Source organism: Bos javanicus, chromosome 25 (genome assembly GCF_032452875.1).
Source record: "Bos javanicus breed banteng chromosome 25, ARS-OSU_banteng_1.0, whole genome shotgun sequence".
NCBI classification, from domain to species: domain Eukaryota; kingdom Metazoa; phylum Chordata; class Mammalia; order Artiodactyla; family Bovidae; genus Bos; species Bos javanicus.
In genome coordinates, this window is record NC_083892.1 from 14,025,206 (window position 1) to 14,040,853 (window position 15,648).

At 47.7% G+C, this 15,648-nt stretch overlaps 1 protein-coding gene across 1 annotated transcript in view; it reads left to right on the forward strand.

The window, feature by feature from the left end:
* The window catches only part of BMERB1 (bMERB domain containing 1), a 144,155-nt gene extending 139,260 nt beyond the window's left edge, over positions 1–4,895 (forward strand). The window contains exons 5-6 of the mRNA XM_061401197.1: positions 669–751; positions 3,289–4,895. Of these exons, the coding sequence (XP_061257181.1) occupies positions 669–751; positions 3,289–3,401 (196 nt within the window). The 3' untranslated portion in view covers positions 3,402–4,895. The remainder of the gene's footprint in view (positions 1–668; positions 752–3,288) is intronic.
* Positions 4,896–15,648: the final 10,753 nt, after the last annotated feature.

The window sequence follows — 15,648 nt, forward strand, 5'->3', positions numbered from 1 at the left end:
ACAGGGCAGAGGCTCAACGGGCCTCTTCCAAACCAGAAGACAACTTCCCTTTAATTCTCTGTGACCTCCCGAGTCCTCCAAGACTGCTAGGATGCACTGTGCCCAGCTCAGCCAGGCTCGGACCATTGGCTTTGCTTCTGGTGACCCTTGGGAGAGCTGAGGTGGCTTGCCTTCTGAGACCTGCCACATACTTTGTCTAGGGTAACTTAAAGGTGCAGGATTAGGAGAGGGATTGCCCTGCTCACTAAATGTCTGGTAGGGAGGCTGGGTCCTCTAACGCCCCTGCCTCTGCCTTAGGGTCTCGCACCAGCGGGCGTGGGCATTTACTCCATCACTGACATGTGTTTCTGCTTCAGACTAGATTCATCAAACAACACACACCCACCACTGTACACACAGAACAACATGTGCCCACCACCCACACACAAAACATCACACACATGTTCCACCCACATGTAATGCACATGTACCATCCACACGTAACACGTGCACCAGTCACACCCAGTACACATCAGCATGTATGCACCACCCACATATAACACACAGCAACATACACGCACCATCCGTAAGTCTGATACGTGATCCCACACTCTTGCCTCATTTTATCGGTTCCTTGATGCTCTCCTGGCTTACTGTTCTTTCCTGTCTTTACACATCTGTCTTCACAGGGAGCAAGAAGAAGATAAGGAAATGGCCGATTTTCTGAGAATCAAGTTAAAACCTCTAGACAAAGTAACCAAATCTTCAGCCAGTGAGTGCATACACTATTCCTTCTCCTCCCGCATCCAAGAGAAAAGGAAATTTTAAATGAGGTCTGGAAGCCAAGGGGACACAACAAAAATGCTTTCTAGAGATCAAAGTTGAGCACAGGATGGCAGCAGGCAGGGCCAGCTTCATGGGTGAGGAAGCCCAGGGCCCCACTCCTAGAAGGGCACTGTGCTTGCTTGCATGTCCTGCTGTTGCTGTCTTGGAAGTCTTAAGAATTTTCCAACAAAAGGCCCCGCCTTTTCGTTTTGCACTGAGTCCTGCAAACTGTGTAGCTAGTGCTGGGAGCTAGTCCTTGCTCATATGATTTGGTACAGTTCATAGAAGGAGTTGGGTGGCCACTGAGGCAAGAAGGTGGGAACTAAGGCTCAGGAAGCTCTGGCCTCTGTTGGAGTTGGAATCGCTGGAGGAACAAAGGCAGAAGTTTGCTTCTCACAATACCAGCCTCACAAGATACTTAAAGCAAAAAGGGTTCTGGGTGAAATAAGTTTGGGAAATGCTGTGCCCTTGACCACTGTTTGTAGGCTTCCAATACCCATGAGCATATTAAAGTGATAACCAGTCCTGCTGGATAGGAACTGCCTTCTCCTTGTTGGCCCAGTGAGGCCACTTTGAGTAATAAGAAATGGGTGCCCAATTCAAACTGGCCCTAGCAATAAAAGGTGATTTGCTGGAAAAAGAGCAGTGGGAGCCAGGGCTCCAGGGACTAGACACCTTTGCTTTCCTTCTGGTTATCCACTTGGCACGTCTTATCATCTTAGCTTCACTTCCTCCTCCTACACAGGCCTTCCTGGGGCCAGAAATCCAGGACCATAACTTAGCAGAGAAGCAAGGCAATAACTGGTATCTAAACATCTAAGATTCTGACCAGCCTTTCTTGGATCACGTTCCCACCAGCTAGGCCCCTCGAAGGGCTGGGGAGTTGTGATTTTCTGCCCCTGTAGCCACAGGGGCATGAACGGTTATCAGAGGAAGAACGATGGACAGTCTTGTTAGGAAGACAAAACCCTGAAGCCTCCACTACCAGCTGAAGCCACAAACCCAGTTTTTCCCTAACTATCCATTGATGATATTCCATGAAAACACATTTGTACTGTGTGAAGGAATAAAGAAAGAGAAGAGCCCTGGTCCTTCTGCAGGCCCCTAAAGTCACGAGGCACATGGTGTTTGCCTAAATCCAGCATCTTCAGTAGACTGTCTCTTCCATGAAAGGCAAATTAGAAAAACTCTACCTAACAGTAGAACAGTGGAAAAGGAAACCTGTCTTCTGTGTAAGATTATGGATAGAAAAAAGAATTCCAGCCAGAATTCAAAACACCAAGCCTGTACCACATGCAAGTGTTGGGTCCAAATATACATCATCCATGTGGGCTGGAAGCCCAAGCTGAAAAATTAAAACTAATCTAAAACCAGTGGAATCTCTGGAACCCCAGCAGAGCAAATATAAAGTTGCTCAACAGAGACCCCTCAGCTCCCATAACACAGCCCACAGATTAAAAACAACTCCCGTGCAGATGCTCTCTCAATAAAAAATTTAAAACCCATGAAGAATGGAAACACCATGAAAGGAGTCCGTAGATGAAACAAAAGAGAATGTCTGTCCTCCCATGAACCAGAAATAAGAGAGTATCTAAGAGATAATAAGTGTGTTTACAATGACTAAAGAGATGAAGGAATAATACTCAAAATGAAATAGTAAGATGCTATGAAAAAAAAGAAGAGGTAAATTAGCAAAGAATTAGCCTTCTAAAAAATTACTGTCTGAGGAATTCCCCGATGGTCCAGGGGTTAGGACTTTGTGTTGTCACTGCCAAGGGCCCAGCTTCAGTCACTGACTGCAGAACTAAAATTCCACAAGCTGTGTGGCAAAAAAAAAAAAAAAAAGAAACTATTGTCACTGAAGTGAAACTCAATGGATTAAACACAAAGACACAGCTGAAGGGAGGATTCATATAATTGGAAGACAGAGCTGAGAAAATTACCCCGGAATGCAGCGCCAAGAGACAAACAGATGGGAAACGTGAAAGGGAAGTTATGAAACATGGAATGGTAAGAGTAATAACGTTAAACGGACATCTAAGAGGCATTCCAGAGGGAACAAGAATGGAGAATGAGAGGCGAGGGTATCTGAAGTGATAACGAGTGAGCATTTTCCAGAACTGAAAGGTAGCCCTCTGGTTGAAGTGACTTCTTATTTCTCAGTCAAATACTTCTTAGATGACAGTCCTGGTGCTGGGCTTGGCAGATAACGACGGTGAGGAGAACAGAACAGGAGAAGGGCTAAAAGCTGTAGTTAGACGCCAAGGCCTGAAAGCCGCTGGACCTCCAGGGAGGTGGGAACAGTCACCAGGACCATATAAAATGCATGTCAGCTCCCCAGACTTGACCTGTGTGGCCCTGGGGCGGGGCCTGGCTGGGGTTGGGGGGGGACCTGGGGCTGCAGATGGTCAGGGCTCTCCTCACCTCACCTCTGCCTCTCTCCTGTTTCCCCGCCCTGCCCCCCTCTCTCCTACCTTGCTGCAGGCTCCCGAGCAGAGAAGAAAGCAGACCCCCCGCCTAGCAAGCCCACAGTGGCCAAGACGGGGCTGGCACTCATCAAGGATTGCTGCGGGGCCGCCCAGTGCAGCATCATGTAGCCCCTACGCGGGGTGCCCCCGGGGCCACGGGGACCCCCTCCCACCCTCTTGTCTTCAGAGCCCCCATTTCACCGGGGCCCAAGAGCTCTCCAAGGCAGAAGGGATTGAAGGCAAGCCCGTGACCGCCGCCAAGGGCCCAGCCGCCCTGTACAGAGTGTAGCAATAGGGAGTCCCTCACCATCGCATGGCCCTCCCCAGAGCATGCCGAACCCAGGAGTCTGTCTCCCTGTTTATCCAACCACCAGGAAAGGTCCTCCCTTGAAAAAAGTATTATCTCCACTTCTAGCTAGCTGTATCTCACCCACCGTGCGAATGAACTGGGAGAGGGGCATGATCCCCAGGTGTGTACAGGTGTGACTTTTCAGCAGTCCAGCGCCATGCTGGACGCTTCCCCTAGCTGCTCTCCTAGCTCTGCTGTCAGGCTGCCCCAGACGGTCCTGTCCCCCCCGTTCTTTCCTCTCCCAGGGGTTTGGGCCCTGGAGGGCTCCACGTAGCCCACATGTCTGTGGAGACACAGAGGGCCCATCTGGAAAGACTGAGCTTGTGTGTGGTTGTCGTCACGTCTCCCGCTTCCTCCCCTCCGGTGTCTGGGCGCGGCTCACATCAGGACTGTGTCTGTCTGCTCTTGGTTCTTCCTTTGCAACATCTGTTCCAGGTGTGTGGGGATCCCCTCCCCCGGCTGGAGCGCACCCAGTGCTTGGAAGAGGTAGCAGAGAGCTGGGAGCTCCAACCCGAGGCCAGGGAAGATGAGAACAGACCCAGAGCAGACGTACTTACTCTCCACCCTCCGGGGCCCGCCGGCTGGATGGTGTGCCGGCAGGGCACCACTCACCGGCCTAACACACAGACCTCTGCAAACATCAGCGGCAGGCGGGAGAGGCGGCCTGACCCAACTGTGTCCAATCATTCGGTGGTGTATTTTAACCAGCCTGAAAAATTCCACCTGTGTAACTTGATGTACATTTGCTACAGCCAGCCCGGCACAGCCCATGTGACCTCTCTGTACGTGTGTGTGTCGTGACCGGCCTAAATAGTTAGCGTAACTCAAGATTCGCTGATGTGCACTCATCCATTGGAGAAAATAAAACTGGAAACCACGTACACAGCATTTTTAAAGTTTTTACTTTATTCTTGACTATAGAAGTAACCCATGTACATAGTTAATCATTTACAAAGTACCAAAAGTATAAAAAAATTTTTTTTTGTTTGTTTTTTTAAACTCCCAATATTTCTCCACTTACTCTGATATTTTGGCATATGTCTTCTCTGTCTTTTTTTATGCATTTTTTTTTCATGATTGGCATTCTGTTGTACCGTTCTATAACTTTTTTTTTCCCACCTATCATAGGATCACTATCATTCTGCCACGTCATTAAAAGCTCTTTGTAAACATTAAACACTTCATAAATATTTACAATGGCTGCTTAGTAATCCATCTGTGGATATACTGTAATTTATCTAACCAGACCCTCCATATTAAACTTTTAAGCTGTTTCTAGTTTTTCAGTTTTATAAGTAATGTCAGGATAAACATCCTGAGGGGTGGAGAAGGGGGTGGGGTGTTGGGTGAAACTTCATCTGAATTTCTGATTTTTCCTTAGCACAGACTCCTAGAAGTAAGATTCACATTACATGGGTCACATTTTTTCAAAATATTTGTAAATCAAAAAAAGAAAAAGAAGTGAAGGTCTCTCTAGTCACAGCAGCTTTGGAATTGACACAAAATACCTTGGAGTGCAATGGCCCCTCCTGGCTGGGAGCATGCTCCCAAGCCCTCCCACTCTGTTACTGATGTGCTTCTGCTTCAGTCCAAGCTTCAGCCTGCTCACCACTTCCTGTCTATTCTGAAGATGAAGAGGCTCTCTCAGGTCGCTGCCAGTACCATCACCTGGCCTCAGGGGACACTGCCCTAGACGAAGCACAAAGCCAGTCTTCCTAGAGGTGCCATAATGTATTCCCTCAACCAGCGGGGTTTAAACAACAGAAATTGATAGTCTCACAGTTCTGGAGGCCAGAAGCTAGTGTCCTCAGGACTGTGCTCTCTCTGAAGGTCTTGGGAAGAATGCTTCCTTGCCTCTTCCAGCTCCTGGTGGCCCCTGGTAATCCTTGACTTTATCACTTCAATCTCTACCTCTTCTGTAGTCCCCCTCTGTCTGTGTCTCTGGACCTCTCTTCTTGTGAGGACACCAGTCATTGGATTTAGGGACCCTCCCAGGTAGCGCTAGTGATAAAGAACCTACCTGCCAATGCAGGAGATGTAAGGGACCCAGGTTCGATCCTTGGGTAGGGAAGATCCTCTGGAGGAGGGCATGGCAACCCACTCCAGTATTCTTGCCTGGAGAATCCCATGGACAGAGGAGCATGGCAGGCTACAGTCCACGGAGTCACATAGAGTTGGACACGACTGAGTGACTGAGCATGCGCAGTTACATTAGAGACGCACAGAGAGTGGACAGCTCAACCGTGTGCCTGTATGACACTAAATCTGGGATGATCGCATCACAATCCTTACCTTAGCAACTTCTCCTAAGACCCTGTTTCCAAATAAGTTCAGATTCTGAGATGGCAAGTGGCCATGAATTTGGGGCAGGGCTGATGCTGAAAACTCGGCCTCTGAGCAGTGGTGTTGAATCAAATTTCAGAGCAGTTTTGGGTGCAATAGAAAAGAATAGCTTTATTGCTTTGCCAGGCAAAGGGGGGCACAGTGGGCTCCTGCCCTCAAAAATTGTGTTTTATAGCACTGACTCAAGGGCAGGGCTGCTGATTAGGGTGTGTGCAGAGCCTACACTCTTAATCTCAGGTAATCTCTTGATGAGCTTCTCTGGTTCCTTTAACCTGGCCTCAGGTGGTCTTCTCTGGAATGAAGAATGCTAACATCTTCCATTTTGGAGGAGTTTTAGTTCTGTAAAGAGCTCAAAGATACTGTTAGGTGTACCCCCTGTGTACCCCAGAACCAGGACCCTGCCCCCAAGGCTGTGTTATTGTTTCAGGGCTGCTCTTGTCTCTGCGTCCCCTCCCTTCCCTGGTTAGCAACAGTTCCAATCTGCCCTTTGGAACTCAAGGAAGGTCATGGAAGCTGAGATCTATTTCCTATAAACAAGAAATGGGACAGAAAGGCTTCCATGCCCAGGAGGTGCACAGGGTCCTGCTCGGTTTCAGGGGGACACTATTTAACCCACTACACAGGTGCTCCCCATTCTTTCAATAAACACTCAGGCTGAAAAGGATCTACCTCTCTCCCTTCCTGGTAGAAAATGTGTGTCTGGAAGGTCTGACCTCAGACCAATTAGACAGCAGTCACTCACCGCTCCAACAAGCCAAAGAAGATCAAAACCCTCATAAAAATCCTGCTTCTGGTACACCTGCTGAGCTCTGGGGTACATCTAACTTATGTTCCTGTCATTGCTATTGATTTTTTTAAGCAAAAAAAAAAAAAACACAAACAACCCCACATCATTTATTGAGGTTTTCACAGAAGAGCAGAAGAAAGTAATTGTTCGATATGCTCCCAGATCCCCAGGGCTGCCTGCAAAGCTGGGAAAACTTGCAGGTCTCAGGGTCCCATACCCCAGACTCACTCCTTTTGGGGGTTAATTGGGGAAAGGGGACAATGATAGCTGGAGACACATTTATTGAAAGTCTGTCGCTGTGCACTGAGCATGTATGCACATTTTCTCACTTGCCTTTCACATCAACACCATGAGACAAATCCTATTATTGGCACAGTAAGTCTTCATATGTACTTCATTGGTACATGTGAATACGTTCAGTTCCTAGAGTGTGCTCTTAAGTCCAATTTTTTGTAGTCCAACAAAGTAAACCTAGGTACCCAACTAATAAAATTGGCTATCATTCTGTGTTTGGGTCCTGTACCACAAATAAAGAAAACCTTGCCATTTTCTGCATCATGAATCTCTTTGGTTCTTCAGTTACTTCCTTTTCCTCTTGTCTCTCTTTGTCCTTTCTCTGGGCCTCCAATTCCATTAGGTCTTCATTAGTAGGCTCCACATTCACATCTTTGAAAGTTCGCAACTTGATCTTTTGTATGCAGGTGACTTAACTGTATCTGAAAACTGGGTTCTCTTCTTGCTGGGTGTTGAGTCAGTAGACACAACCAAGCCAAAGATCAGAAGGAAAGATTTATTATTTGCAACAAATAAGAAGATGCTGTTAAAGTACTACACTCAGTATGTTAGTGAATTTGGAAAACTCAGCAGTGGCCACAGGACTGGAAAAGGTCATTTTTTCATTCCAATCCCAAAGAAAGGCGATGCCAAAGAATGGTCAAACTACCATACAATTGTGCTCATTTCACCTGCTAACAAGGTAATGCTCAAACTCCTTCAAGCTAGGCTTCAGCAGTACCTGAACCAAGAACTTCCAGATGTACAAGCTGGATTTAGAAAAGGGAGATGAACCAGAGATCAAATTGCCAACATCCACTGGACATAGAAAAAGCAAGAGAATTCCAGAAAAACATCTGCTTCATTGACTATGGATCTTTTCTGTGGATCACAACAAACTGTGGAAAATTCTTAAAGAGATGGGAATACCAGACCACCTTATCTGTCTCCTGAGTAACCTGTATGCAGGACAAGACTTAGCAACAGTTAGAACTGGCATGGAGCAACAGACTGGTTCAGAATTAGGAAAAGAGTACGTCAAGGCTGTATACTGTCACCCTGCTTATTTAACTCCTGTGCAGAGTACATCATGTTAAATGCTGGGCTGGATGAATCACAAGCTGGAACCAAAATGGCCAGGAGAAATATCAACAACCTCAGATATGCAGATGACACCACTTTAATGGCAGAAAGTGAAGAGGAACTTAAGAGCCTCTTGATGAGGGTGAAAGAAGAGAGTGGAAAAGCTGGCTTAAAACTCAGCATTCAAAAAATTAAGATCACAGCATCCAGTACCATATTTCATTGCAAATAGAAGGGGAAACAGTGACAGATTTTATTTTCTTGGGCTCCAAAACCACTGCTGATGGTGACTATAGCCATGAAATCAAAAAATGCTTTCTCCTTGGAAGAAAAGCTATTACAAACCTAGACAGTGTATTAAAGACTGAAGACATCCCTTTGCCAACAAAAGTCTATACAGTCAAAGATATGGTTTTGTTTTTTCCAGCAGTTATGTGCAAATGTGAGAATTGGATCTTCAAGAAGGCTGAGTGCTGAAGAACTGATGCTTTCAAATTGTGATGCTGGAGAAGACTGTTGAGAATCCCTTGGATCACAAGGAGATCAAACCAGTCAATCCTAAGTGAAATTCACCCTGAATATTCACTGGAAGGACTGATGGTGAAGCAGAAGCTCCAATAGTTTGACCACCTGATGTGAAAAGCCGACTCATTGGAAAAGCCCCTGATGCTGGCAGGAGGAGAAGGGGTGACAGAGGAAGAGATGGTTGGATGGCATCACCAACTCAACTGACATGAATTTGAGCGAACTCCTGGAGATGGTGAAGGACAGGGAAGCCTGGTGTGCTGAAGTCCATGGGGTCGCAAAAAAAGTCAGACACAACTTATTGACTGAACAACACAGAACACTGGGGATATTTCCCAAAGCAGTGCCTTCCCAGCAGCAAAACTGGGGAGGTTTTAAGCTAAGGATACATGCATATTTATGAAGGGGTTTTAGGAGAGAAGAGTTCACCATAGAATTGTGGCCAAGGTCAACAGAGTCCAAGCCTTAGCTGACTGAAATCTGAAATTATAATCAACCTCAAAATTCCATCCTCCACCTCGGTGGGGGGGCCTTAGCTCCTGCAGAACTCAGGGACCGTATCAGATTATGCACATCCCTTGAGGAGGAACTAGGATTCTGCTTTATCACTGCACCATTGTTTGACTGCCTTTTCTCTGTTCCTATCTTCTTTTGTCCCCTTAAGAGCATTGATTCCTGGAGCTATTCACGGGCAAGCATTGTGGCCAGGCTTAGATCACAAAATGGCTTAAGCCAGAAGGAGCTCTCCTATGTCAAGGAAGCCATGCATGGTTCTCTTTCTCCAAGGAGCCCCTACCCTATCTGCTCTCGTTATTACTTCTGCTCTGTAGATGAGGAAGTGGGCCTAGGTGCCACGAGCAGTTAATGGCAGGATGGCCATTCATTCCGTCATCCCCTCTTGTAGTCTTGATCATCATTTCTCTCCCCATCAGCATTTAAGCAAATCTCTCCCATTAACAAACAAAAAACCCTCTATTCCATCTTTCCTGGCAGTTCACACATTTTTATACACCTTCACAGCCCTGACTTGTTGAGAACTGTCCATCATCTTGCTGTCTCCGCTTTCCTCATGTCAGGCAAGTGTATGCTCCTCGGCTCTGTCTCGTCACAACAAAGATTTAGAGCGACAGACATTAAAGCCCTCAGTGTGTCACAGCTCTTGGGTCTGGGACAAATTGTGTTATAGCTCTTAGACAGATCAGTGTTACAGCTCTATTTTATTTAGATAATAGCAGGGGAATCCATCCTTGAAGCGTGAGGGCATGCCAACCCCAAGACATGAAGAGAAGAGAAGCGAGTGGAGGAGCACGCTGGAGAAAGAGAGAGAGAGAGAGCCCTTTGGCTCCTCTTTTTATATGTTTCCCCCCACCCTCTCGCCCCGGACCTGCCCTATGTAAATTGGGCGAGCCAGGAGTGCTGTTTGTTCTACCTGAAGTCCTCACTCCGGTCCTCGGACCTTCCTTTGTTCTATTTTCATGGGCTTTTCCTTTCCTTGTCTTTTAGCCACCGCCATTTTGGACTCCTGTTTCCTATTCTAACTACCTAACATTCATCTCCAGCTCCCTCCTCAAACTATTCTCATCTGGCTTCTGTCACTCTCGTCACTGACCCCTCTTGCTGAAATGCAACCATTTGGTTACATAGGGGAGAGAAGTATCTACCTTTAATCTTCTATTTCTCTATCTTTCATCTGTCCGTCTACCGTCTATCTGTCTAATCTTTTGACTGTGCCACGAGCCATGCAGTTTCTCATTTTCCAGCCAGGGATCGAACCCATGGCCCCTGCACTGGACTGTGGAGTCCAAACCAATGAACCATCAGGGAAGTCCCATTCCTTTAACCATTTTAGGTTCTGAAATGGGGACCCTGTCAATGAGACTGGCCACAGACAGATTAACGAGAGAAAAACTACATAAGTTTATTAACACATGCATCGTGCATAACCCAGCAATGAGTAGTGCCAGGAGGTGGTTAGAACATGGGTTTACGTACCATCTTAGGCTAAAACCTAAACCTTAAGCTAAAGTAAGGAAGCCTGGTGGACTGCAGTTCATGGGGTCACCAAGAGTTGGACACGACTTAGAAACTGAACAACAACAAGGTTAAAACCAAAGGAAAGGGGTTTGGGGCTTCTGGGCAGAGGAGACAAGTTATGGGAGGATGACCAGGAAAAGCAGGTAAACAAGGGTTGTTTATTATGCAGATTGAAGTCCTGCCTTCTCCGTGGAAATCCTCCTCTTCTTGGGCTAGAAGAGGACCTTTCACAGGTGGGAATTTCCTTATAAATGGAGGGCTTCCCTGGTGGCTCAGCTGGTAAAGAATCTGCCTGCCATGTGGGAGACCTGGGTTAGATCACTGGGTTGGGGAGATCCCCTGGAGAAGGGAACAGCTACCCACTCCTGTTTTCTGGCCTGGAGAATTCCATGGACTGTATAGTCCATGGGGTCACAAAGAGTCAGACACGACTGAGTGACTTCCATTTTCACTTTATAAATGGAGATTTGTTTTATAAAAGGAAAATGTGTACCTTGTGTTTAGAGCTTTTCGTGCATCTGCTGTTTCTCAATAGCCTTTAGCTTGAAATAATCCTTATGCTGAAGGGGCGTGTTTTGAGTGGCATATTCTGACACCCCTCATCTGAATCCAATTGGCACATCAGCCCTCCTGCCAGCTGTCTGCCTGACTTGACTGCCAACACACCCCACTGTCTAGGTGTACCTCCCACCTCTCTCCAGTCTCCTTTATCACTTCCTGTCCTCAGGGCCTGGCCCTCAGCATTCTCTCCCCACCACAGCCCCAGCCACCTGCTCTTAGATGGCACTCTGACCACTCCTAAGTTCTCTTATGCACCTAGACCTTTCTCCTACACTCAGACCCCTTCTTCCTGAGGGTCTTCATTCAGATCTGAAGCAGGCACACTGAAAAAGACATGTCCTAAACAGGTGTGGCAAACCAGCCCACCAACTGTTTTTGTAAATTAAGTTGTATTGGAACATAATCAAGTGCTTTTGTGTATTGTCTACAGCTGCTTTTGTGCTGCAGCAGTAAAGTCTTAAGTGGTTGTGGCAAGAGAAAGAAATTTTAAAAATAAGAGAAAAAAAGAAATTAAAAAAAAGAAAAGAAAGACATTTAAAAAGAGGAAAAAAAGAAAGAAAAACAGAAAGCCATAAAGAAAGCTGAGCACTGAAGAATTCATGCTTTTGAACTGTGATGTTGGAGAAGACTCTTGAAACTCCCTTGGACTGCAAGATCAAACCAGTCAATCCTAAAGGAAATCAGTCCTGAATATTCATTGGAAGGACTGATGCTGAAGCTGAAGCTCCAATACTTTGGCCACCTGATGTGAAGAACTGACTCATTGGAAAAGACCCTGATGCTGGGAAAGATTGAGGGCAGGAGGGGAAGGGGACGACAGAGGGTGAGATGGTTGGATGGCATCACCGACTCAATGGACATGAGTTTGAGTAAACTCCGGCAGTTGGTGATGGATGGGGGCCGCATGCTGCGGTCCACGGGGTCACAAAGAATTGGACACGACTGAGAGACTGAACTGAACTGAACTGTGGTAAGAGACCAGATGGCCTGCAAATCCTAAAACATTTGCTCTCTGGTCATTTAAGAAAATGTCAGCCAACCCCTATCCTAAAGTGCCTCAGCTTCCTCTGTTTTTCCATCTCAGAAAAGGGTACCACCAAATAGCCAAGATTATCCTAGAATTTGTCCTTGACTCTTCTCTTCCTCCTCACATCCATGCAATTGTCTTTAGCTTGTTGTTTAGTCGCTAAGTTATTTCTGACTCTTTTGCAACCCCAGGGACTGTAACCCACCAGGCTCCTCTGTCCATGGGATTCTTCAGGAAAGAATACTGGAGTGGGTTGCTATTTCCTTCTCCAGGGGATCGTCCCAACCAGGGATCGAACCCAGGTCTCCTGCATTGCAGGCAGATTCTTTATTGTCTGAGCCACCAGGGAAGCCCCAAGTCTTTAACTTCAACCTCCTAAACTTCTCTAGAATCTGTCCACACCCCCATCTTCCCACCACCCACTGTTGCCCCTCTAGCTTGTCTTGGTCAACTGCAGCGGTTTCATAACTAGCCTCCTTAGCACTGGCCGTTCTCCGCACAGTGGCCAGGTGATTTTCTGAATAATGCAAACCTAATTGTGATTTCCCTCCTTAAAACCATTTTCAAGGCCTTGAGGACAACATCCATGTTGTTTCACATGGTTTCAAAGGCCCAGTCAGATCTGGCCCCTTCCCACATCCCTGGCTTCGTCCCACCTGCTTGCTGGGGTCCCTCTTTGAACTGGGGCTGCAGAAAGATCCTTTGATGTTTTTTGGTTCTTGCCATGCTCTCTGTTGGCGTCTCTCCTGGATCTTCTTGCATTCTTCTTGTGCCAAGAACATCTCAGATCTAGCCTTTCTCTGGTCTACCTGTGTGCCACTCTCTGAAGTCAAAATGACCTCCTGAAAGAGAAAATCTAACCAGGTGTGCTGCTTCCAAGTGTAAAACTCTCCTGCATCGTCCCCTCCATCCTCACAGTCTCAGGGCTTGGACCTGGGTTTCAAAGGCTCACTCCATCCAGCCCCTGCGTATCTTTCCCACCTCCCTTCTCACTGCTCCTCCAGCTTTAGATCCTTGCTCACACCAACACTTAAAGGAACAAACTGAGTAGGAGCAGCTGGAAACACTAGGCAGTGTCAAGGAGGGCATGGGACACAGCATCCAGCTTGACCCAGAGGCTGTGAGACCTTAAGAACTTTGTGAAAAGGGCCCACAGGACTTTGCAACAGGATGGGATCGCTGCGAGCATTTTAGCAAGGTGCTGGTGTGGAAGCCCAACGCATCAGGCAGGGGAGTGCTCCCTTACACTCTTTCCCATCAGACAGAGGGTTCATCACCTGTATTTGGCAGATGGGGAACTGAGGCTCAGAGAGGGCAAGTGACTAGCCCAAAGTCACACAGCATGTAAGTGTAGAGCCAGGGCTTGAGTCTGAGAGCTGGGTGAGACTCAAGCACAGGATGTTTATTTCTCATTTCTAATCTCAGCGTCATCATCACTCCGCTCCTTTTTGAGCTGTACTCAGAGGTGACTCATGGCCACGCCAGCAAGTTGCTGAGCCCCTTACGAACCTTTCCATTCCATGCTGACTGGACAGCCCTGGGCTGCAGGGGTTCAATGACTGAGCTCATCTGCCACTCGAGGAGAAGCAGTTAGAACATGTCCAAGGCCACCTGTCGAGACTCGGGACAGCTGAGTGGGCACCAGGGGCTGGGGCGAGACACTCAGGAACGCTGGTTTGAGGAGCACATGTCCTGTCACCTTTCTGTTCAGTGTTCGTGAATTCCACCTGTGAATGCAGCCCTCGGCAGGCACCTGACGTTCCAGGGAGGGAGACTGGTGTCTAACAGGAGGGTGGAGGAGGCCCCCTATCCGATGTTAAGTCTGAACAAAACCCACGGCCCAGCAGGATTAACCGCAGGGAAGAGAAGCTAGACACTGACGGAGGGCTCCAGCCTGCCAGGTTAAGATCCCCACTCAACACTCCCTATGTGAGCTGGGGTGGTTCCTTCACCTCTCTGGGCCTCAGTGTCCAGATCTGTGAAATGGAGAGAACTGTGGAGGGTTAAATGAGATGGTACATGAGAAGGGGTTGCGCAAACCATGCAGTGAAGTGGATGAGGACTGCCCACATCTGCACGTAGGAAGCAAGCCCAACCTGGGTCCTGCCCTCATGAAGCTGATGGTGAGCAGAGCCATGGATACACTGCCAAGTGGCAAAGCTGCTGTGACCTAAATGTCCACCGAGCTCGGTTCCATGTGCTTCCCCAGTGTCTGCACTGTCCCGGGCGTGCAGTCACACCCAACCGACTGCACCCCGCCTCGCTCTACACACCCTCACGTCCTCCCCGCACCTGTCCCCTCCCTCTAACTTCTGCCAAGTCCATGTGGAATCAGCCCCGGAAAGTGATGCTGAATTGAATCCCAGAGGTTTGGGTTAAGTAGAAAATAGCAGCCTTATTGCTTTGCCAGGCAAAGGGGGAAACAGTGGGCTCATGCCTTTCAAAATTGTGTGTCCCAACCCAGGAGGAGTCTTATAGCAATAGTTCAAGGGTGGGGTTGCTGACAAGATTTACGTGTGGTGCAGGTCTCCTCCTTTCAAATTGTGGCACTGGAGAAGATTCTTGGGAGTCCTTTGGACAGCAAGGAGATCTGATCAGTCAATCCTAGAGGAAATCAATCCTGAATATTTATTGGAAGGACTGATGGTGAAGCTTTGGCCACCTAATGCAAAGAGCCAACTCATTGGAAAAGACCCTGGGAATGATTGAGGGCAGAAGGAGAAGAGGGCAGCAGAGGATGAGATGGTTGGATGGCATCACTGACTCAACAGACATGAGTTTGAGCAAGCTCCAGGAGATAGTGAAGGACAGGGAGGCCTGGTGTGCTGCGGTCCATGGGGTCACAAAGAGTCAGACACAACTGAGTGACTGAACAACAGCCCTGGGAACAGGGAGAGGTTATAGAATCAGACAGAGGTATGTGATAAGGACGAAGGCAGTAACAGTCTTACACTCCTCTTTCTTCTGAAAGTTTCAAAAGGGTGGGGTTGCTGCCAAGATTGGGCTTCCCTGCTGGCTCAGATGTAAAGAATCTGCCTGCAATGCGGGACACCTGGATTCGATCCCTGGGTTAGGAAGATCCCCTGGAGGAGGGCATGGCAACCCATCCAGCATTCTTGCCTGGAGAATCCCATGAACGGAGGAGCCTGGCGGACTACAGTCATGGGGCCACAGAGAGTCGGACACGACTGAGCGACTAAGCACAGCTCAGAGTCTCAGGTGGTCAGGTCTAATCGTCTCTGGTCGCTTTAAACTTGCCACAGGTGGTTTCTTGGCTACTCCTCTCTTGATTAACAACTGTTTGAATCTGCCCTTTAGAACTGAGGGAAGGTCACAGAGGCTGAATGAAAGCTGTTTCCTATAATCAAAGAAATGGGGGACACAGGCTTTGTGC